The 23,753-nt window shown below is 36.2% G+C and overlaps 3 protein-coding genes across 3 annotated transcripts; 2 read left to right on the top strand and 1 right to left on the bottom strand.

Annotated features, from left to right (window-relative positions):
- Positions 1-431: 431 nt before the first annotated feature.
- On the bottom strand, positions 432-5,386 carry SHD (Chaperone protein htpG family protein). The gene is made up of 15 exons (XM_086251937.1): positions 5,244-5,386; positions 4,977-5,094; positions 4,733-4,880; positions 4,562-4,642; positions 4,359-4,470; positions 4,146-4,272; positions 3,914-4,052; positions 3,514-3,619; positions 3,155-3,360; positions 2,827-3,042; positions 2,562-2,727; positions 2,246-2,384; positions 1,994-2,144; positions 1,456-1,860; positions 432-935 (listed from the first exon to the last, which is right to left on the bottom strand). Exons 1-15 carry the CDS (start codon positions 5,308-5,310, stop codon positions 681-683), a joined length of 2,436 nt encoding a protein of 811 aa, XP_086108063.1. The 5' UTR covers positions 5,311-5,386; the 3' UTR covers positions 432-680.
- An 11,638-nt stretch (positions 5,387-17,024) lies between these two features.
- LOC147278072 (uncharacterized) lies at positions 17,025-18,057 on the top strand. The gene has a single exon (XM_086251890.1). It carries the CDS (start codon positions 17,469-17,471, stop codon positions 17,805-17,807), a length of 339 nt encoding a protein of 112 aa, XP_086108016.1. The 5' UTR covers positions 17,025-17,468; the 3' UTR covers positions 17,808-18,057.
- A 1,214-nt stretch (positions 18,058-19,271) lies between these two features.
- On the top strand, positions 19,272-22,689 carry CIP8 (COP1-interacting protein 8). The gene is made up of 2 exons (XM_086251527.1): positions 19,272-20,473; positions 22,410-22,689. Exon 1 carries the CDS (start codon positions 19,396-19,398, stop codon positions 20,467-20,469), a length of 1,074 nt encoding a protein of 357 aa, XP_086107653.1. The 5' UTR covers positions 19,272-19,395; the 3' UTR covers positions 20,470-20,473; positions 22,410-22,689.
- The last annotated feature ends 1,064 nt before the right edge of the window (positions 22,690-23,753 follow it).

Genomic DNA, 23,753 nt, shown 5'->3' with positions numbered 1-23,753 from the left:
AAATTATATTTGAAACTTTGAAATGGAAACTTATGTAGGGTGAGGAGCCCAGAGTGGCAGAGGGTCAAGGTTATACTCAGGTTCCTCTGACTAGTTCCTTACAGACTCAAACTTAGCGGCTAGCTGAATCTTAGATCGAAACAAGTGTTTCTGAGCCACAAGATGGCCTCGCCGATTTCCTGTGTATTGGGTAGACTCGCGTTGTTGGCCTGTAGACATGTTAGATCAAATCCTGTGTCCATCTTACTACCAATTTGCAGAGAGAATGGTATACAAGAAGGGCCTAAAGGTCCTGGCTGCCCAATCCCCTCTCCCTAAACCAAGATCTCATTGGAGGGGGATTGGTGATGACCGAAAACAAGCGTGCCTGCTAGTGCAAAGCTATTCCAAAACCAACACGATGAAAGGGGGAGGAATGGAAGATTTCCAACTTGAAACAGAAACAGAAGATGGTGCATTGTATTTGCAAAGAAAATACATGTCTCTGAAACTCATTAACTAGATGCTGGAGACAAAATTCTGCTTATATGATTACAGTAACTCTATTATCTAACGTCTTTTAACTTCATCTAACGGAATCAAAACGTGCAAAGCAGTGAGTTTCTGTTTCTCAAGAGACTGAACCGTGAAAGGTTAAAAAGCCCATTGGACATAAGAATATCACCCACTTTATAGCCAACCTACAACTCGTCCTTCAGATTATCTGCATCAGCTTCAGCCTCAGGGGTAGCTGCAGCTTCGTTTGCAGAACTTTCTGCCTCAGCATCTTCAGCATCATCTTCCTCATCAACTGCAGCGTCAGGGTTGATGTTTAGGCTAGACTTCACTGAACTGTAGATGCGGGTGGCAAAATCCTTGGGGTCTTGAAGTACGAAGCCACTCTCCATGAGTGCAGTCTGGTAAATAAGCTGCGCTGTCTGCTTTACACTCTCATCCTGCAGAGCAAGCCAACATTGGATAAGATCAACCAGATTTGACACAGCTCAACATATCATTTTTTCAAAGACATTCTTGTTTTTTTAACGAGAAACAAATTTTTTTTTGGTAGGACATTCTTTAAACCCAACCGTAAGCATAGGCATAGTAATAAGCATAGGCATAGTAATAGCAATGTGCTGGCCTAATTATTCATCTAAGCCACCTAAATGCAGAACCATTTTGATTTCATATCTAGGCATGAGATCAGATACCCCAAATGAAACAATCATAAATTGACAAACTTTAAAGTCTAACCATTGAGCAATGACTGAGAAACCAGGTTATAAAAGATATCTTAAAATATTCTGCAAGCCAGGTTTTAAGATTTCTTAAAACATTCGAATCTAAATGTTGGAGACCATTTAAAAGTGAATAAGGTCATGAATGCAAAATTATACATGCAGCTATATCTTCATTCTGCGAACCTTCATTCACATTTCTGAATATTAAGTGAAGGGTAACAAGTCTAGAACATACCTCAGGGTTCTTTACTACTCTCTCCCGGAGCTCCTTGATGATTGGGTGCCTTGGGTTAATCTCAAGTACCCTCTTGCCACGCATGTATGCTTGCTTGCTAGCGTCTGATAAAGTCTGAGACTGCATGATCCTCTCCATATTTGCACTCCATCCAAACTTTGATGTCACAACCACACAAGGGGTGTCATCCAAACGGTTGGACAGCTTCACATCATCCACATTGTCACTGGCAAGAGCACTCTTCCACCATTTAGTGAGCTCCTTGTATGATTCCTTGAGTTCCTTGTCTTTTGAGTCTTTACCAAGTTTCAAACCCTCCTTGGACACATTCTGGAATTTCGTGTCTTCATAGTCCATCAAGTATTGCATCAGATATTCATCAACTGGATCTGTGAAGAAAATAACCTGCAACAATACATATAAAAAGGTAAATAGAGAGACAAAAAGCCTCCTCATGATCCAAAAAAAAAGGGGGAACAAAAGCAACATCTCTATTTATAAGAGGACAACGGATTGGAGATTTTTTTTTCATATGTACCTCAAAATTTTTCTTCTTAAGCCGCTCAAGGAATGGAGACCTTTCCAATTGTTCCTTGCTGGTTCCTGTAATGTAAAATATGTCCTTTTGCCCAGATTTCATCCTTGAAATGTACTGATCTAGTGAAGTCAACTTTCCATCTGACTTGGTGCTGTCAGAGAGTTAAAAGTAGTCGTTCAACCCCATGAAGACTATATAAGAATGTACAAGGTAGCCAATAAAACTAAATATAGAAGTAAACATAAAAAATACCTCTCAAATCTTAGAAGTTTTGCCAAACGATTTCTGTTGGCTGCATCTTCAATGATACCAAGTTTAATCGACTTGCCAAATTCATTCCAGAATTTTGTATATTGGCCTCTCTTCTCATCATCACTGGATTTTTCAACCTCTGTTTCAAATGTCAACACACCAAAAGTGAACAATTAATGCAAAGTTAGTATCTATCCCAGATAACATCTTCAATGAAGTTCGAGTTTTCTGTTTTCAAGGTGATTGAATAATTCCATAATAGTAAAAGAAAACTGCTTGCAAATATTAAGAAGAAGCAATAATAATTGCCCCATACCTTCCTTGTCCTTGTCATTGGACTCATCAGGATCTTCTTCAGCAAGTTTACGGATCATATCAAGGGCTTTCCGGATAAGTTTCTTCTTGATTGTCTTCAGACTGCTGTGTTGTTGAAGCATTTCTCGTGATACGTTGAGTGGCAAGGTGTCAGAATCCACAAGACCCTGATCGTAAGATTATAAGTATAAAAGCCAATTTCTGGTAAGCATGTAAAAACCAATCCCACAAACCTAATTACAAGAACTTAACCTATCCTGCATTACCTGCAAAAAGTTTAGATACTTGGGCAAAAGCTCATCAAATTCATCTGATATGAAAACCCTTCTAACATACAACTTCAAGTTGGATTTGTTGGCATTATAATAGCTTTCATATAAATCATGAGGAGCCTTAGGAGGCACAAACAGGACAGCCTTGAATTCTACGTCACCTTCAGCAGTAAAGTGGCTCCATGATAAAGGCTTCTCATCACTGAAATCCTGTTGAAAAACATAACATATACAATTAATGAAGACAAAGAGAATATGAAAGGTTATTTAGTTTCCCCAAAACATTCTATAAGGTTCGGCAACCATCATACAAGAAAGTTACCTTGGCAAGAGAGTGATAGAATTTGGTGTACTCTTCATCAGTCACCTCCTTTGGATTGCGCAACCATATAGCTTTAACATCATTTAGGAGCTCCCACTCAGATGTTGTTTCCTTTACTGTCTTTGTCTTTGGCTTTTTCTCTGCATCTTCATCTTCACTTTTCTCGGTATCGTCTTCAGTTTCTTCCTCGGTGGAGCTGCTTTCAGCTGTTCACAATGGTTGAATAAGGCAAGAATATGTAAGAATATGTACCGAAACAGATGAAACTTCAAAACATAACAATTCAATTAATTTATGCTTATCTGCACTAAGCTTTTACAATAATATTTGAAAACGGCATTTGAATAATGCTTCCATACATGATTCTTCTTCATCTTCATCGGCAGGAACCTCCACATCAACCTCTTTGGTTGCCCAGATATATATGGGAAAGTTGATGAATTCAGAATATTTCTTCACCAACTCCTGCAAGAAGAAAAGAAAATCATCAAATTATCATCGCACATCAATTTAACCTCTCAATACAACAAATTATGTATGGAACTATCATTAGATTCTTTATGGGGTGAATGTTGGGCCTAGAAACAAAAACAAGAGCAACACATCCAAGTAACTGACGAGAACGTTACTGGTTATGATAGGCATAAAAAAGACAGGAGTAAATTGTTCGTAATAGTAAAGAGAAAAGCAGGGAAACCAACATGAGTAACAATTGAATGAAACTAAATAATAGTGGTTAAATATTTCAAGTACACTCACTTTTAGTTTGCTCTCTTCCAAATACTCTCCTGCTTCTTCTCTGAGGTGCAATCTAATTTCAGTCCCACGTCCAAGTGGTTCGTTATATGTATCCTCGGAAACTACAAATGACCCATCAGCCTTTGACTCCCAAACATACCTACGATCATCATTAAACAGTTCAGCATCCCAAGCATAACAGTTACCAGAACAAATTCAATAAAAGAACCAATCTCTATTTTAAAACGCTTACTGTTTGTCATCATTGTGTTTGCTAATGACTTCGACATTGTCAGCAACGAGGTACACAGAGTAGAACCCAACACCAAATTGCCCAATGAGATTGAGATCACCACTTGTCTGCATCTTCTCCACAAACGCTGCATAGAACATAATAATTTCAATCAGTAAAAACAAACAGTTAATGCAGCTGGACAAGGAGAATCGCAATAAAAGTAAAAGTTACCTGAAGTTCCAGATTTTGCTATGGTTCCCAAGTTCTTGATTAAGTCCTCCTTTGTCATACCTATACCTCTGTCACGTATGGAGAGGATTCTCTTCTCTTTGTCTAATTTAATCTGCATTTTTCAACATCAACGTGCAACTTATATTAGTACACTTTAACACGGTTAAAGCAAAGCAAAGAACATTTCTTCTTCATTTACTAACCTGAATCTCGAGCTTAGTGTTATCACCTTCACCCAAAACCTCCTTGTCTGTGAGGGCAAGGAATCTAATCTTGTCAAGCGCCTGAAATAGACAAAAGTAAGTTTTCAATCCGTATCGAATCGGTGTGAGGTCTCTGAAAAGACAAAACATTGTCTGATAATTTAGGCTTACATCAGAAGCATTGGAGATCAACTCCCTGAGGAAAATGTCTTTGTTACTATAAAGGGAGTGGATGATAATGTCCATGAGCCGAGACACCTCCGCCTGGAACTCAAAATGCTCAGCGTTGCTGCGTCTCTTTGAGATTGACTCCGCCTCCCTGAATTCAGAGTAGTAAGTAAACAACCATGGTCAGAAATTACTATAAATTAAGTTTCTAAATACTTTTGAAATCAAATATTGATAAACCTCTTACCTCTTGGCGACGTCAGAGTCGGTAGATAGCCCATTTGGAACGGCTCCGAGCTTGTCCTCAACCTTTGGTGGATCTACAACCTCCTCAGAACCCTCTGCATTGGCCTGTAATTTCCGACCTGAACAACCACCATAGATCCCCAAAACTCTAATCAAATATCAACTTAGAAACAGTTACTTAGCGCAGTGCATCATTCACAGCATTCACTGTTCAAGATCTAAAGAAATTCACAGAAACGACGAAGAAATTGTAAACCACAGAACGTACCTTGATCCGGGAGAAGAGAGAGAAGACACAATAGAAGCAAAACGGAAGGGATCGTCCACTTCCTCATCTTACAGTCCTACACTACAAGACTTCTAGTAGCTTCTGTCACTCAGATAATCTGCTTCAATTGCTTATGGATTTAATCAACCTCTCCTGGCTTATGATTTTATATATAGCTCTGCACTTCAGACGGAGGAGGGCGTCATTTTAAACGGGACTTTCACGTTTGATTGACCTGGTTTTGCCAGCGTGGACGAGCAGACGCTTCCTGATTTGCTTCTTGATACGTGGCGAGAATTTATTGGGCCTCGTCTGTTCGCTTGACGTGGAAACACAAAGCAGTGTGGCCGGCCCCACCGACGACTTGAGATCTCCAATCCGCTTGACCGATGTGATGAGTTTTGGTGTTGCCAGCATGGATGATCCAACGGCTACCGTCTGCTCATTGTACGTGGCAGCTTCTTATTGGATTTTGTTTCTTCCATAGACGTGGAGAAATCAAACGCTCTAGCTTGTTACTGGATTTCTCTCTTTGGGCTGAATTTGTACAAGCCCAAGTGATTTCTCTCCTTGGGCTGAATTTATACAAGCCCAAATGAGTAAGATTGGGCCTTCCAAATGCATGATGCGAGTTATGATGAGACGTGGGATGAAGAAGAGGGAATACCGGAGGAGCTTGAGCTGAGGATCAATGAAGGAGTGAATGAGAATGCATGAGGGTATGGTTGGCCTCCATCCCCTTAGGGTTGGGGTTGCTTTTATAGAGTGAAAAGCACTTTTTAAAAAAACTTTGGATCTCAAACCGACCTAGAAACAGTGAATGAGGATGCATGAGGGTATGGTTGGCCTCCATCTCCTTAATAAGTTGTGTTTCTCTCATTTGTAAAACTGTTTGTTTCTGTTTTTCTAGCACTTGTCTGATGCTTTTAGTTCTACTCTCGAACTTACTATATATATATATATATATATCTTTCTATGGATATATATGGTGCACTTGAAAATGAAAAGCATGGTTTGTTTAGTCTCAATTATAGCCATTGCTTGATGAGTGATGATTTTCTATTTACCATTAATAGTTCCATTTATAAAAAGTTTGCAGAAATGGCAAACATATTGGACCAGTTAAGTTGAGAAGGAAAGAGTAGGAGAAGTAAGTTATTTCTTATTTCTCTTATAAAAAAAAAAAAAAAAAAAGAAGAAAAAGAAAGTAGATTGTTTTCAAGAAAAACAGATTAATGGAATTTAGAAAAATATTATTGAAGATTAGAACTTTAAAAAGAGATTTGCTAGTCACGGCCCACAATCGTTGATTAGGAAGTGTTGATTGACGATTTTTTCTTTACCAAATATATCATATCTCTACAGTCTTATTAGCACTGCAATGCAACTAAGACTTAGGGTATGACTTTGGAAACATCAAGATATGACTTGTACAATATGAAATGCGTCAAGAGTATAAACAATTAATATACTTCAAGTTACGAACTGAAATTCTCAAGAAGCGACTTGGGATGCCCTAAGTAACAACTTGAGATGTCCAAAGAAACGACTTGAGAAACTTTAGTTTTAAATTTCCAATATGTTAATTTTCAGTCGTTGTTAGTGGTTCCCTAACATAAGTCCCTAACTAGACACATATGCAGATTAACTTCTCCAAAAGTACCCTATTTAAGACATAAACTCAATTGATCCTACCAATCATGTACTCATACTTAAACATACACAATCAAATAGAAATTCACTAAATTAAGCACAAGATAATCAAATTAACTATGCATTTCAAATTCTATATAGTGACATCTCAAGTCATTTTTTGACACTTATAAAATCATATCCTAGAGTTTCTTAAGTCGTTCATTAAGACATCTCAAGTCGTTCTTTAGAGCATCTTAAGTCGTTCCTTAAGAATTTCAGTTCGTAGCTCGAGACATTTTAAATATGTATACCATTTATGCATTTCAAATTGTACCTAGTGACATCCTAAGTCATTTTTGACACTTCTAAAGTCATACCGTAGAATGTCTCAAGTTGTTCCTTAGGGCATCTCAAGTCGTTCCGCAAAAAATTTCAGTTCGTACCTCGAGGTATTTTAAATGTTTGTACCCTTATTGAATTTCAAATTGTATCTAGTAACATCTCAAGTCATGTTCTGACACTTCAAAAGTCATACCCTAGAGTTTCTCAAGTCGTTCCATAGGGTATCTTAAATCGTTTCTTAGGGCATCCCAAGTCGTTCCATAAGAATTTCAATTCATAACTCGAGGCATTTTAAATGTTTATACCTTTTATGCATTTCAAATTGTACCTAGTGACATCTCAAGTCATGTTTTGACACTTCTACAGTCATACCCTAAAGTGTCTAAAGTCGTTCCTTAGGGCATCTCAAGTCGTTCCTTAGGGCATTCCAAGTCATTCCTTAAGAATTTCAGTTCGTAGCTCAAGACATTTTATATGTTTATACCACTGATGCATTTCAAATTGTACCTAGTGACATCTCAAGTCATACTTTGACACTTCTAAAGTCATACCCTAGAGTTTCTCAAGTCGTTCTTTAGGACATCTCAAGTCGTTCTTTAGGACATCTCAAGTCGTTCCTTAAAAAATTCCAAGTCGTTCCTTGAAAATTTGAAATGTTTATACCCTTGATATATTTCAAATTATACCTAATGACATCTCAAGTCATGTTTTAACAATTCTCAAGTCATGTTTTAACAATTCTAAAGTCATACATTAGATTTTCTCAAGTCGTTCCTTAGGGCATTCCAAGTCATTCCTTCTGAATTTCAGTTCGTAGGTCGAGACATTTTATATGTTTATACCATTGATGCATTTCAAATTGTACCTAGTGACATCTCAGGTCATGTTTTGACACTTCTAAAGTCATACCAACAAATTTCTCAAATCGTTTCTTAGGGCATCTCAAATCGTTCCTTAGCGCATCCTAAGTCGTACATTGAGAATTTTACTTCGTAGCTTGAGGAATTTTAAATGTTTATACCAATGATGCAATTCAAATTGTACCTAGTGACATCTCAAGTCATGTTTTGACACTTCTAAAGTCATACCCTAGAGTTTCTCAAGTCGTTCCTTAGAGCATCTTAAGTCGTTCTTTAAAACATCTCAAGTCGTTCCTTGAGAATTTTAAATGTTTATACCCTTGAAGTATTTAAAATTGTACCTAATGACAACACAAGTCATGTTTTAAAACTTTTAAAGACATACATTAGAGTTTCTCAAGTCGTTTATTAGGGAATCTCAAGTCGTTCCTTAAGGCATCTTAACTCGTTTCTTAAAGCATCTCAAGTCATTCCTTGAGAATTTTAAATGTTTATACCCTTGATGAATTTCAAATTATACTTAATGACATCTCAAGTCATGTTTTAACACTTCTAAGGTTATACATTAGAGTTTCTCAAGTCGTTCCTTAGGGCATCTCAAGTCATTCCTTGAGAATTTTAATTCTTATCTCGAGGCATTTTAAATGTTTTTACCCTTGATGCATTTCAAATTGTACCTAGTGACATCTCAAGTCATGTTTTGATACTTCTAAAGTCATACCCTAGAGTTTCTCAAGTGTTTCTTTAGGGCATCTCAGTTTGTTCCTTAAAGCATCTCAAGTCTATCCATGAAAATTTTAAATGTTTATACTTTTAATGTATTGCAAATTGTACCTACTGACATCTCAAATCATGTTTTAACAATTCTAAAGTCATAGATTAAAGTTTCACAAGTCGTTCTTTAGGGTATCTCAAGTCGTTTCTTAGGGCATCTCAAGTCGTTCCTTAGGGCATCCCAAGTCGTTCCTTCTGAATTTCAGTTCGTAGCTCGAGACATTTTAAATGTTTATACCCTTGATGCACTTCAAATTGTACCTAGTGACATCTCAAGTCAGGTTTTGACACTTCTAAAGTCATACCCTAAAATTTCTCAAGTCGTTTCTTAAGACGTCTCAAGTCGTTCCTTAGCGCATCTTAAGTCATTCATTGAGAATTTTAGTTCGTAGCTTGAGGAATTTTAAATTTTTATACCCTTGATACATTTCAAATTGTATCTAGTGACATCTCAAGTCATGTTTTGACACTTCTAAAGTCATACCCTAGAGTTTCTTAAGTCGTTCCTTAGGGCATCTAAAGTCGTTCTTTAGGGCATCTAAAGTCGTTCCTTAGAGCATCCCAAGTCGTTCCTTGAGAATTTTAAATTTTTATACCCTTGATGTATTTCAAATTGTACCTAATGACATCACTAGTCGTTCATTAGGGCATCTAAAGTCGTTCTTTAGGCATCTCAATTCGTTCCTTAAAGCATCCCAAATCGTTCCATAGAAATTTTAAATGTTTATACCCTTGATGTATTTCAAATTGTATTTAATGACATCTGAAGTCATGTTTTAACAATTCTAAAGTCATACATTAGAGTTTCTCAAGTCGTTCCTTAGGGCATCCTAGGTCATTCCTTGTGAATTTCAATTCGTAGCTCGAGGTATTTTATATGTTTATACCCTTGATGCATTTCAAATTGTACCTAGTGACATCTCAAGTCATGTTTTGACACTTCTAAAGTCATATCCTAAAATTTCTCAAGTCGTTTCTTAGGGCATCTCAAGTCGTTCCTTAGCGCATCTCAAGTCGTTCCTTACCACATCCTAAGTCGTTTATTGAGAATTTTACTTTGTAGCTTGAAGAATTTTAAATGTTTATACCCTTGATGCATTTCAAATTGTACCTAGTGACATCTCAAGTCATGTTTTGACACTTCTAAAATCATACCCTAGAGTTTCTCAAGTCGTTCCCTAGAACATCTCAAGTCGTTCCTTAAAGCATCTCATGTCGTTCCTTGAGAATTTTAAATGTTTATACCCTTGATGTATTTAAAATTGTACCTAATGAGTAATGACATCACAAGTCATGTTTTAACACTTTTAAAGTCATACATTAGAGTTTCTCAAGTCGTTCATTAGGGAATCTCAAGTCGTTCCTTAGGGCATCTCAAGTCGTTTTTTAAAGCATATCAAGTCGTTCTTGAAAGCATCTCAAATCGTTCCTTGGAAATTTTAAATGTTTATACCCTTGATCTATTTTAAATTGTATTTAATGACATCTGAAGTCATGTTTTAACAATTCTAAAGTCATACATTAGAGTTTCTCAAGTCGTTCCTTAGGGCATCCCAAGTCGTTCATTGTGAATTTCAGTTCGTAGCTCGAGGCATTTTATATGTTTATACTCTTGATGCGTTTCAAATTGTACTTAGTGACATCTCAAGTCATGTTTTGACACTTCTAAAGTCATACCCTAGAGTTTCTTAAGTCGTTCCTTAGAGCAACTCAAGTCGTTCCTTAGAGCAACTCAAGTCGTTCCTTAAAGTATCTCATGTCGTTCCTTGAGAATTTTAAATATTTATACCCTTGATGTATTTAAAATTATACCTAATGACATCACAAGTCATGTTTTAACACTTTTAAAGTCATACATTAGAGTTTCTCAAGTCGTTCATTAGGAAATCTCAAGTCGTTCATTAGGAAATCTCAAGTCGTTCCTTTGGGATCTCAAGTCGTTCCTTAAAGTATCTCAAGTCGTTCCTTAAAGTATCTCAAGTCGTTCCTTTAGAATTTTAAATGTTTATATCATTGATGTATTTCAAATTGTACCTAATGACATCTGAAGTTATGTTTTAACACTTCTAAGGTTATACATTAGAGTTTCTCAAGTCGTTCCTTAGGGTATCTTAAGTCGTTCATTGAAAATTTTAGTTCGTAGCTCGAGGCATTTTAAATGTTTTTACCCTTGATGCATTTCAAACTGTACCTAATGACATCTCAAGTCATTTTTTGACAATTCTAAAGTCATACCCTAGAGTTTCTCAAGTCGTTCTTTAGGGCATCTCAATTCGTTACTTAAAGCATCTAAAGTTGTTCCTTGAAAATTTTAAATGTTTATACCCTTGATGTATTTGAAATTGTACCTAATGACATCTCAAATCATGTTTTAACAATTCTAAAGTTATACATTAAAGTTTCTCAAGTCTTTCCTTAGGGTATCTCAAGTCGTTCCTTAGGGCATCTCAAGTCGTTCCTTAGGGCATCCCAGGTCGTTCCTTCTGAATTTCAGTTAGTAACTCGAGACATTTTAAATGTTTATACTTTTGATGCATTTCAAATTGTACCTAGTGACATCTCAAGTCAAGTTTTAACACTTCTAAAGTCTTACCCTAAAATTTCTCAAGTCGTTTCTTAGGTCATCTCAAGTCGTTCATGAGCGCATCTTAAGTCGTTCATTGAGAATTTTAGTTCGTAGCTTGAGGAATTTTAAATGTTTATACCCTTGATGAATTTCAAATTGTATCTAGTAACATCTCAAGTCATGTTTTGACACTTCTAAAGTCATACCCTAGAGTTTCTTAAGTCGTTCCTTAGGGTATCTCAAGTCGTTCCTTAGAGCATCTCAAGTCGTTCCTTAAAATTTTTTAATTTTTATACCCTTGATGTATTTCAAATTGTACCTAATGACATCACAAGTCATGTTTTAACACTTTTAAAGTCATACATTAGAGTTTCTCAAGTCGTTCATTAGGGCATCTAAAGTCGTTCTTTAGGCATCTCAAGTCGTTCCTTCAAGCATCTCAAATCGTTCCTTGGAAATTTTAAATGTTTATACCCTTGATCTATTTTAAATTGTATTTAATGACATCTGAAGTCATGTTTTAACAATTCTAAAGTCATACATTAGAGTTTCTCAAATCGTTCCTTAGGGCATCCCAAGTCGTTCCTTAGGGCATCCCAAATCGTTCCTTAGAGCATCCCAAGTCGTTCATTGTGAATTTCAGTTCGTAGCTCGAGGCATTTTATATGTTTGTACTCTTGATGCGTTTCAAATTGTACTTAGTGACATCTCAAGTCATGTTTTGACACTTCTAAAGTCATACCCTAGAGTTTCTTAAGTCGTTCCTTAGAGCAACTCAAGTCGTTCCTTAAAGTATCTCATGTCGTTCCTTGAGAATTTTAAATATTTATACCCTTGATGTATTTAAAATTATACCTAATGACATCACAAGTCATGTTTTAACACTTTTAAAGTCATACATTAGAGTTTCTCAAGTCGTTCATTAGGAAATCTCAAGTCGTTCATTAGGAAATTAGGAAATCTCAAGTCGTTCATTAGGAAATCTCAAGTCGTTCCTTTGGGATCTCAAGTCGTTCCTTAAAGTATCTTAAGTCGTTCCTTTAGAATTTTAAATGTTTATATCATTGATGTATTTCAAATTGTACCTAATGACATCTGAAGTTATGTTTTAACACTTCTAAGGTTATACATTAGAGTTTCTCAAGTCGTTCCTTAGGATATCTTAAGTCGTTCCTTGAGAATTTTAGTTCGTAGCTCGAGGCATTTTAAATGTTTTTACCCTTGATGCATTTCAAATTGTACCTAATGACATCTCAAGTCATTTTTTGACATTTCTAAAGTCATACCCTAGAGTTTCTCAAGTCGTTCTTTAGGGCATCTCAATTCGTTACTTAAAGCATCTAAAGTTGTTCCTTGAAAATTTTAAATGTTTATACTCTTGATGTATTTGAAATTGTACCTAATGACATCTCAAATCATGTTTTAACAATTCTAAAGTTATACATTAAAGTTTCTCAAGTCTTTCCTTAGGGTATCTCAAGTCGTTCCTTAGGGCATCTCAAGTCGTTCCTTAGGGCATCCCAGGTCGTTCCTTAGGGCATCCCAGGTCGTTCCTTCTGAATTTCAGTTAGTAACTCGAGACATTTTAAATGTTTATACTTTTGATGCATTTCAAATTGTACCTAGTGACATCTCAAGTCAAGTTTTAACACTTCTAAAGTCTTACCCTAAAATTTCTCAAGTCGTTTCTTAGGTCAGCTCAAGTCGTTCATGAGCGCATCTTAAGTCGTTCATTGAGAATTTTAGTTCGTAGCTTGAGGAATTTTAAATGTTTATACCCTTGATGAATTTCAAATTGTACCTAGTGACATCTCAAGTCATGTTTTGACACTTCTAAAGTCATACCCTAGAGTTTCTGAAGTCGTTCCTTAGGGTATCTCAAGTCGTTCCTTAGAGCATCCCAAGTCGTTCCTTGAGAATTTTTAATTTTTATACCCTTGATGTATTTCAAATTGTACCTAATGACATCATAAGTTATGTTTTAACACTTTTAAAGTCATACATTAGAGTTTCTCAAGTCGTTCATTAGGGCATCTAAAGTCGTTCTTTAGGCATCTCAAGTCGTTCTTTAGGCATCTCAAATCGTTCCTTAAAGCATCCCAAATCGTTTCTTGGAAATTTTAAATGTTTATACCCTTGATGTATTTCAAATTGTATTTAATGACATCTGAAGTCATGTTTTAACAATTTTAAAATCATACATTAGAGTTTCTCAAGTTGTTCCTTTAGGCATCTCAAGTCGTTCCTAAGAGCATGCCAAGACGTTCCTTTGGGCATCCCAAGTCGTTCCTTGAGAATTTTAGTTCGTAGCTCGAGATATTTTAAATATTTATACCCTTGATGCATTTTAAATTGTATCTAATGACATCTCAAGTCATGTTTTTACACTTCTAAAGTCATACCTTAAAATGTCTCAAGTCGTTTCTTAGGGCATCTCAAGTCGTTCTTTTGCGCATCCCAAGTCGTTCCTTGAGAATTTCAGTTCGTAACTTGAGGAATTTTAAATGTTTATACCCTTTATGCATTTTAAATTGTACTTAGTGACATCTCAAGTCATGTTTTGACACTTCTAATGTCATACTATAGAGTTTCTCGAGTCGTTCCTTAGGACATCTTAAGTCGTTCCTTGAGAATTTCAGTTCGTAACTTGAGGCATTTTAAATGTTTATACCTTTGATGCATTTTAAATTATACTTAATGACGTCCTAAGTCTTGGTTTGACACTTTTGAAGTCATAACCTAGAGTTTCTCAAGTCATTTCTTAAGGCATTTTAAGTCGTTCCTTAAAACATCTTAAGTCATTCCTTGAGAGTTTTAAATATTTATACCTTTGATACTTTTCAGACTATTTCTAGTGACATCTCAATTCATGTTTTGAGACTTCTAAAGTCATATCCTAGAGTTTCTCAAGTCGTTCCTTAGGGATTCTCAAGTCGTTCCTTAGGGCATCCCAAGTCGTTCCTTAAGAATAACCGTTCGTAACTCGAGGCATTTTAAATGTTTATAACCTTGATACATTTCAAATTGTACATAATGACATCGCAAGTCATGTTTTGACACTTCTAAAGTCATACCTTTAGAGTTTCTCAAGTCGTTCCTTAAGGCATTCCAAGTCGTTTTTTGAGAATTTTAGTTTGTAGCTCTAGGCATTTTAAATGTTTTATACCTTTGATGCATTTCAAATTGTACTTAGTGACATCTCAAGTTATGTTTTGACACTTCTAAAGTCATACCCTAGAGTGTCTCAAGTCGTTCGTTATGACATCTCAAGTTGTTCGTTATGGCATCTCAAGTCGTTGTTTGAGAATTTTAGTTCGTAGCTCGAGACATTTTAAATGTTTATATTATTGATGCATTTCAAATTGTATTTAGTGATATCCCAAGTCATGTTTTGACACTTCTAAAGTCATACCCAAGATTTTCTTAAGTCATTTTTTAGGGCATCTTAAGTCGTTTTTTAAAGCATCCCAAGTCGTTTCAGAGTTAAAAGCTAATATAAAACCATCAAACTAGTATTTGAGGAAGAAGTAAAAATATATCACCAAACACTCTAAAATTACCGCTAAGGGCTCGGCGCTTAATGAAGAGGTTCAGACGATTACATTTGTGTATTTATGAGTTATGTAATCTTTTCTCCTCAATGATTTTATGATGTTTTCAAGTGTCAAATTTGGACAGCTAGTGAAATCAACGCTTAATGAACCAAGGTTTGACCCTTAAAAAGCATTTCATTTAATTTTAAGTATATAAGTTGGTATATCTTTTTCAATATGTCTTATTAAAAAAAGTAAATTAAGTTGGTATATTTTATTTAATATGTACTTGACTTCTACTTTGATGCATTTCAAATTGTACTTAGTGACATCTCAAGTTATGTTTTGACACTTCTAAAGTCATACCCTATAGTTTCTCAAGTCGTTCGTTATAACATCTCAAGTTGTTCTTTGAGAATTTTAGTTTGTAGCTCGAGACATTTTAAATGTTTATACCATTGATGCATTTCAAATTGTATTTAGTGACATCTCAAGTCATGTTTTGACACTTCTAAAGTCATACCCTAGATTTTCTCAAGTCGTTTTTTAAAACATCCCAAGTCGTTTCAGAGTTAAAAGCTAATACAAAGCCGTCAAATCAGTATTTGTGGAAGAAGTAAAAATGTATCACCAAACACTCTAAAATTGCCGCTAAGGGCTTGGCGCTTAATGAAGAGGTTCAGACGATTACATTTGTGTATTTATGAGTTATGTAATCTTTTCTCCTCAATGATTTTATGATGTTTTCAAATGTCAAATTTGGACTGCTAGTGAAATCAACGCTTAATGAACCAAGGTTTGACCCTTAAAAAGCATTTCATTTAATTTTAAGTATATAAGTTGGTATATCTTTTTCAATATGTCTTATTAAAAAGAGTAAATTAAGTTGGTATATTTTATTTAGTATGTACTTGACTTCTACTTTTATAGGATGAGACTTATATATATGTATGCTGTGATGAGAAAATTATGTATATTTTACTTTTATATGATCAGGCCTACATGAAAATTATGATGAGAAAATTACAAATGCCGATCACTTATAAATGAGTATAAACTTGATATAATTTGTTAGTTTATTTTTCGATAATTTAAAGTTTTAGAGTCTAGTGATTATTTAACACTAAAGTACCAGAATATTACCCATATCTATACATATAGTTCATGAATATCAAATTTAGATTAGTACCACTGGAACTGCGCATTCCCATGAACTTGGTCAAATTATGAAATTGAGATCCGACGGAGATGAAATACTTTGAACCATCAAGCCTCATTTGGATATCAAATCTTGGCTGCCTTTTATGCCTTTCGAGAATGATACAGTTTCAATCAACTTGAAGTTTGAATTCGTTGTATCTGATTATGATTCATGAATATAAAAAAGTGTGCATGATCAACCATACTTTAAACTTTATAATTTACGTACTAGAGAAAGAAATTGAAACACAGTATTTTCTTAATTTTTTACTATATTTAGCTATTGCAATTCCTTTTCTTTCCCAGTAAACGTTAACCAGTTTTTATTTTTATATGATAGGCCAATTACGATGCTAAACATTTTGTATATGATTAAAGAAGGGGCAATAAGGTTGGATTGGTTTCCCCATCACACTAATCACCGTTAATCCAACTTCATCATTAAAAATGCGGACAAAAAACTTTAAGCAACAGCAAGGTGGCTACTGTCCAATCAAAAACAACATGAGCATTAGCAACCGTATGTTTTGATAAAATTGTTCGTGAGCACATATCATAGAGAAGAAAATTAGGAAATTTGGTTGTAACTTAATTCTCAACTTTTGGAACGTGACACACCACCAAACCAAGACATGTAAGGTCGGGTTTATACGTGGCTCGTAATGTCACTACGTTCATGATCAGATCAGGTAGGGCGATGTCAATGTTTCTTGGAAAATCAAGAGAACAAATGAACAAACAAGAAGCACGTATTGCAAATTTGCAACCAATGACGTCGTCGTATTGTCCAACATAAAAAATAAAAAATAAAAAATGAAAACAAAAAAACTATTTGAGTATTTGGACACGACGCGTTATATGGTTGGATTAAAAAATCGGCGAGTGTACGACAACAACAAATGGATACCTTCCACTTTCTCTTCCGAGAAACGCCCAAAAACGAAGATAAGCTCACATGGAGATGCCAATATGACAGCAGATCAGACTCTACTCACTCTAGAGATATCGAAACGGTCCCGTTTCGATGCCTTTCAGTTTCATAATTTAAACCCCAATTAAGCTTTCCGAAGAAGACGCATATGCACTTAAACCCCTTCCATCCAAGTTCCAAATTCCCAAATTCCAAACCCTCCAGAGTCCAGATTTGCGGTCCGTAGAAGCAACCTTTGCTTAATTCAATTATAAGTGGACCCCTTCAATTTCTTTTAAATAGCCGCCAACCCAAAGGTAGAGCCAGAGCACTTGTCAAAGCTAAGGGTCAAAGAGTCAAAGAGAGCTAATTAAGCTAAGCTAGGTAGCTAGCGTCTGAATTCTCATGGCGGTTTCTGACGCAGTGGTTGCGAACTTGACGACGATCTACGTGGCAGTCATCGTGGGGATCAAGGCGTATGGGCTGGTGGTGTTGGGGCGGAGCTTCAGTGGTGGCTTTGTGTTAATCGTGTCGACCGTCGTGGTCTGCCTTATCCTGATTGGGACTCTGACGTGGGACGTCTCCCGTAAAGCCACGTATGCAGTTTCGCGCAACGATCATCCCGTTCATGTTCACGAGATTTGCAAGGGTGGTATATGCTGGCATGGCGTGCCCGTCCAGTCTTCCGCTTCTCAGGTCCGGTTCAGGCTCCCACAACAACTTAGCCATGGCTCCTCCTCGTAAATTAGTAAAGAAACTCAGGGCATTTAAAAAACAAATCAAAACGTTGTAAGACTGTAAAATATCTCTTTCTGTTGACTCGTTGGTAGCGCAGGGCTTGATACTTAGTTTAGTGTTTACCTATGAAGGCATGTATACATAGATTGAGGGTTTGCTTTTTGGACATGGAGGAATTTGATTGTAAATACAAATAATGAAGACAATGTGATTATATTTGTGTATAAATAAATATTGGCACTATACTTTTGTTTAATTAACTGTGCAGTGTGCACACGTGCAGAACTGCAAACCAACCTCCATTTGTTGCTCATTTACCAAATAAAAAACTCCATTTGTTCAAACTGGCAACAAACAAGGGATGAATAAAGCTCAGACGTCCTACATTTGAAACAACTAATCAAAGGGATAGAAACGAGGGGAGGAAAAAATTTATTTGGGGAATCCTATTGGTCAAATAAGAGAAGTAGTGTCCTTAACTTGACTGTGATGGGTGGTAAAAGTAATTAGGGTTATATTAGAAAAATGGTCCTCTCTCGGCCTATAAATAATAAGCGTACCCATTAATTGTGTACTTAAAAAAAGCACGTATTAGGGTTTTATAGTGCAAATACACTAAGAGAGAGAGAAACCTATTTCCTCTACACTAATAGTTTAATCAAGGCATTCATCTTACTTTATTTTAAGATTGTTTATTTATAATTAATTAAATTTTTCGCTATGTAACCTATCTTAAAATCCACGTCATGCCACTTAAAAGTGGGCTGGCCTAACATAGTTTGTAGCACCTGGACCGTTTTAACAGCCCATTTTCTAGTTTGGGCCTTAAAAAAAAACTTAGGAGTGAATACTCATATTTTATTTTCTTTTTTCCCCGGTAAGCTTAACTCTTTATTTTATTTAGGGATTAATACCATTTTGCTCCCCCGACTATTACACTTGTATCAGTTTGCTCCCCAGACTTTTAATTTGGAAAATTAAGGACTCTGACTTTTTCAATTTTGCCAATTGAGGTTCTTTTGTCAATTTACACATTTTTTATCCAAATCTTTGAGGGCAAAATGGTCCCTTCTAATTAGATCTTATCATTTTTTTCTCATGCATCATTTTTCCTCTTTTATTTCTTGCTAAATTTTGCTTGATCATCTCGACATTTTAGATGAAAAATGTATAAATTGACGGAATAACCTTAATTGGCAAAATTGAAAAAGTCAGGTTCCTTAATTTTCCAAATTAGAAGTCTGGGGAGCAAACTGATACATGTGTAATAGTCTGGGGAGCAAAATGACATTAATCCCTTTTATTTATTGCATTTTCCAACCACTTTATACGCACTTTATACGCCCATGCATATCAACCGTGGATTGTTTTCTCAAATACACATAACGAAATTTCATGTTGCATCCAACGGCTGACAAGGAAAGGCAAACAACCTCCCAGTAACATCAAAGCCATTCCGTAGACAATTCACACTCTCGGCGTACAGGTCCTCAAGAATCTAATCACCAGCCCCCACTTTCTCCGCTCCTTCATCTTTTGTTTGTCGTACCAGGTCTGTCTCGGCCGTATCGGACTATTCCACAACCGAAACACAATGGCTGAAGTCCCATCTCAGGCGCCGACACGATCAGTTTCGGACCCCGAGACGCTGCAGTACTGGTGCTACCACTGCAACAAGCGCGTGTCCGTCGAAACTCTCGCCAATCTCCCGGACATCATCTGTCACGACTGCAAGAACGGTTTCGTCGAATCGATAGCAGCTGTATCGTTGCCACAGTCGGATCCTCCTTCCGGATCATCCGATCAGGTTGAAGACCCGACTTTCGGCTCTCCGTTCCTCCAGGTGCTGCGGCTAATCGCCCAAGCGGCGCGTGACGAGGACGCGTCCCCACCGCAGGCCCAAAACCCTTCGTCCGAGGAGGATTTTCTCAGGATTGAGCTCGATGGCTGGGACAACGATGAGGACGACGATGATGCGAACAGTGTTGAGTTTCACAACCAAGGAGGCGATGAAGAAAACGAAGAAGCCGAAGAGGAAGAAGAAGTTAGATCGGAGAACGGGGACGAAGAGAATCATGAAGATCAGCAAGAGAGAGATGACGAAGACATGCGACGACGTCGTCGCGATGTGCTCCGACTCCGCATCCGGGACATTGCGACCCGAGCGAGGAGCGGGAGGAACCGGATTCTGGATTGGGCTGAGATCCTGATGGGACTGGAGGACAACTCGATCGAATTCCGGCTTGAAGTGCCCGAATCGGACCGATATATCGGCAATCCGGAGGATTACGTGGATGCAGCTGGCTATGAGGCTTTGCTGCAGACTTTGGCGGAGAGCGATAACAGTGGAAGGAGAGGGGCTCCACCGGCGTCCAAAACGGTCGTATCGGAGTTACCGTCAGTCAAGATTGCTTCGGAGGAGGAGGTCTTGGTGTGCGCTATATGCAAGGATATGGTCAATGTTGGTGAAATGTCGAAGAAGCTTCCGTGTGGCCATGGCTACCACGGTGATTGCATTGTCCCCTGGCTGAGTTCTAGGAATTCTTGCCCGGTTTGCCGCTTCGAGCTGCCCACGGATGATCCAGAATACGAAGAGGAGAGGAAGAAGGGACCGCTCAGTCTCGCCGGTGCTTCGGGTTCTGCTGGAGATAATTCGGCCTCCGATTGATTTGGTATAACAATCTATGCGATTCCTCCGTTTTTTTTTTTTTTTATGTGTAATTTATTTACCGTGATTTTGTTTGTTTAGTAGTTAGTAGTTATTCGAAGAAGAAATTGAGATCTGTTTTCATGTTTTCCATTTTCTTCTAAATGAATGTAAATAATAATTTAACTAAATTTCCTGGTAGTGTTTGCTCAATGCTCATGCTTACTTCCTTTTTCTTATCATATGGTACAATACACATGGACTCAGTTGAAGGGAAGTGACTGCTTCGTCTATTTTAATAATTAACACCATAGTTGTTTTATATTATCTAGATTCTACACTTGCTTCTCTTTCTTTTGTACTTGAAAATTTACAGTTCTGACTTACTCTATTCAAAAGATCCTCTTGTTTAAATCCATTTGTTAATTTTTTTTTTTTTTTTTTTTTTTTTTTTGAGTCAGAGATACTTGAAACTATGATTTAGTTGGGGAGAGATGCCGTAATTTTCTTAAACCATTGTGCTTTCTATGATTCAGTGGATTTATTGTTAGATACAAATTATGGTGATGCATCCCCTTTCTTGTTAGCCCATCGACCTTGTTCATTGTATGCCCTTTCATATGGTAACCTTTGCATGTTCGGTGTTTGCTACGTGCATGTATGCTCTAGAGTGATGGATGTAATGATTCTAATGAATTTGAAAGGCAAATTGTGCGTTAGTTTGATATGTCTCACCCAATCATGAGAGTTTGGTCTCTTGTGGCTTCTTGTACCCCTCTTTCCAAAAGTGTGATAGTGATACCCTTTTTTTATGGATGGATGCAAGGCTGTTAAGTCATACTTTAGCCCTCATAGGAGAAGATCGTTAAGTAAAAGAAGTTTGCCGTGTGATCCTGAAGAATTACTTGTAAATTGCCAAAATAGCAATCAATATAACCTGCTTTATTATGATTTTGGTCATTATGTTTTCTCTGCTATGCAGTTAATTACCTTTGCATATTTCCTTTTATCTGATATAGTGGTTAAGGGTTGTCCCCACTTCTCTCCGAAATTTGAATTAGAGTGATAGAGTGATAGAGTGATAACAATAATCTTCTACAACACTTCTGCTCAGAATCAAATGGCATCATCTTTTACCGTGCATTTTCAAGCATACTGGGCTGCATATTCATGGATTGTAAAAGTTCTATCTCTTTAGTTGATATGTATAAACTTTTTATAGTAATTTTTTTTATTCTAGGTTGTTATTCCATGTACATTTGGTAATCATAGACACCATAAGAGTAATGTCATACAAGCTGAAAATAATTGGCCAATCTTTAGAGTTTGAATATTGTGGTCCAGATTGTTTTGAACCAAAATGTCAAGAAATAAGATGCTGCAATAATTGCTCTCTCATCTGAGAATGGGTGGATGCAATGCAGCTAGACTGACATAAATTTGTGATAGAGGCTGTGACTTGAGTTGAATTTTCCAATTTGAGCTGCCATTGACCTGTTTTGAATCATAAAGTTAGCTAAAATGCACGCTTAGAATTTGTAGCAGTTAGCATGGTTAATTAGGAAATTATTTATAGCAGTTAGCATGGTTAATTAAGAAATTATTTATACCAGTTAGCAGCTAATTGGTGTGCTTAGCAATTCTTTTGTTTGTTTGTTTGTCAAGGATCCTTATGAGTCGCATTATGGAATATATGATTTATGTTCTGCTCTATGATTGATAGAAGGATAAACTGCCTGATCATTGGTTTCATTTTCTTAATTTTTGGAAAGATGATAATATTTACAACAATGGTTCATCCTTGCACAGTATTTTTTATGTGATATTCAAACAAATCAGACACCTGTGTTTATAATTGATGCTTTCACTTCAGTTCAGTACTTTTACAAAATTATCAATACATATTATATTTTGTGCCTATTGATAATGAGTTGAATAAAGATCGCTAAACTTATATTTAGGTCTATGTAAATGAAAGGGGGAAAAAGAGGTCACAGTGGGCCAGTGGTGAGCTGGAAGTTCTCCCATCTATTTCCTTGGGAAATTTGAATGCGTCAAATTGATTTGGTAAATGGTCCACTTGGGAAGCAGCAAGAAAAGTTTCTGCTTATATTTTATTTGAACTAACTAGTCAAAAGCAGAGGCGCACCGCGCAGCCGCCCACATATGCACCGAAAGTCTTCTTCTTTGATTCTTTCTGCCAATGGAGATGCCGATGCATGGCATTCGTGATTCTCACTTTTGTAAAACAATTTAATTAAAATTTAAAAACAGGTTATGCAATGAGGAGACCATTCTGGATAAAAAATGCATCTCGATAAAAGTATCACTTTATCTCATTTACCCTATAAAATTATAACTTTGTCTCATTTAACACTCTAAAAGTTTATACCATCTTCCACATTAACCGAATTCGTCAAGCCCATAGCCTTGTTATATAAATGTCACGATGAATTGACATATTTGATGGTTTCGAGTTATGTAGAACGCTAGGTAAATGATAGAGTAAATATGCTATTAAACCATAGTTTATGCTTGTCATCTACTCATAGTTAGGAAGAAGAGTGCTCTTTACTTGTATTTCATTAAATTGCTACACTTTTTTTAAACAAACTATTTTGAATATTTAAACTCAATTTTTATTTGAGAAGCCATCGGCAACTAGGGCTAGTTTGGTATTGCTGTGAGGAAAAACAGCTGTGAAGTAAAACAGCTGTCAAGTAAAGTCAGCTGTAAAGTAAAGCAATTGAGTGTTTGGTAAACTATGTTTTCAAAAGTGCTGTGAGTGCAAAAAACAGTATCAAAGTGTTTGATAAATGTTAATGTAAAAGTGTTGTGACTGTGTATAATTATTAAAATGGACATGATACTGAAAGTGTCTTTCACTTATTTGTTTGGTAAAAATAAAATGTTTTTTTACTTGTTTTTTAAATTTGTGGCTTCAAATTTTTATTAGCATTAATTTTTTTAAGAACGACGTTATTAAATAAGTATGCCTATTATTTTTTTAGGTATATTATAATCGTACAAATAAAATATCATAATTAATTATTACAATATAAAATATAACTAACAATAGGCATTTTTTTAATTCAAATAAACAAATAAAAATTATAGAAATCAATAAGGGTATTATGGGTAAAATAAAATATTCATTGATGCTGTGATTCACTACAGTTTTCAAAAGCACTTAGAAATTTGCTTTCTATGTTTGTTGTGGGGAATTGAGAATTGTGAAGAAAAACAAATTTTTAATTTTTTTACCAAACACCAAAATTGTTGTAGGTGATTGAGAATTGTCATCC

Source organism: Dryas octopetala, chromosome 7 (assembly GCF_963921425.1).
Source record: "Dryas octopetala chromosome 7, drDryOcto1.1, whole genome shotgun sequence".
Lineage (NCBI taxonomy): Eukaryota > Viridiplantae > Streptophyta > Magnoliopsida > Rosales > Rosaceae > Dryas > Dryas octopetala.
Note: the sequence above shows the minus strand (reverse complement) of the source record. Positions and strands in the feature narration are given on the sequence as shown.

Coding starts and splice junctions, on each gene's coding strand:
- CIP8 (XM_086251527.1), top strand. CDS start 19,396: ATGGCTGAAGTCCCATCTCAGGCGCCGACACGATCAGTTTCGGACCCC.
- SHD (XM_086251937.1), bottom strand. CDS start 5,310: ATGAGGAAGTGGACGATCCCTTCCGTTTTGCTTCTATTGTGTCTTCTC. Junction 3,620..3,913: donor TGGAAGAGAGCAAACTAAAA/GTGAGTGTACTT, acceptor TTCTTCTTGCAG/GAGTTGGTGAAGAAATATTC. Junction 3,361..3,513: donor TGAAGATGAAGAAGAATCAT/GTATGGAAGCAT, acceptor CATTGTGAACAG/CTGAAAGCAGCTCCACCGAG.
- LOC147278072 (XM_086251890.1), top strand. CDS start 17,469: ATGGCGGTTTCTGACGCAGTGGTTGCGAACTTGACGACGATCTACGTG.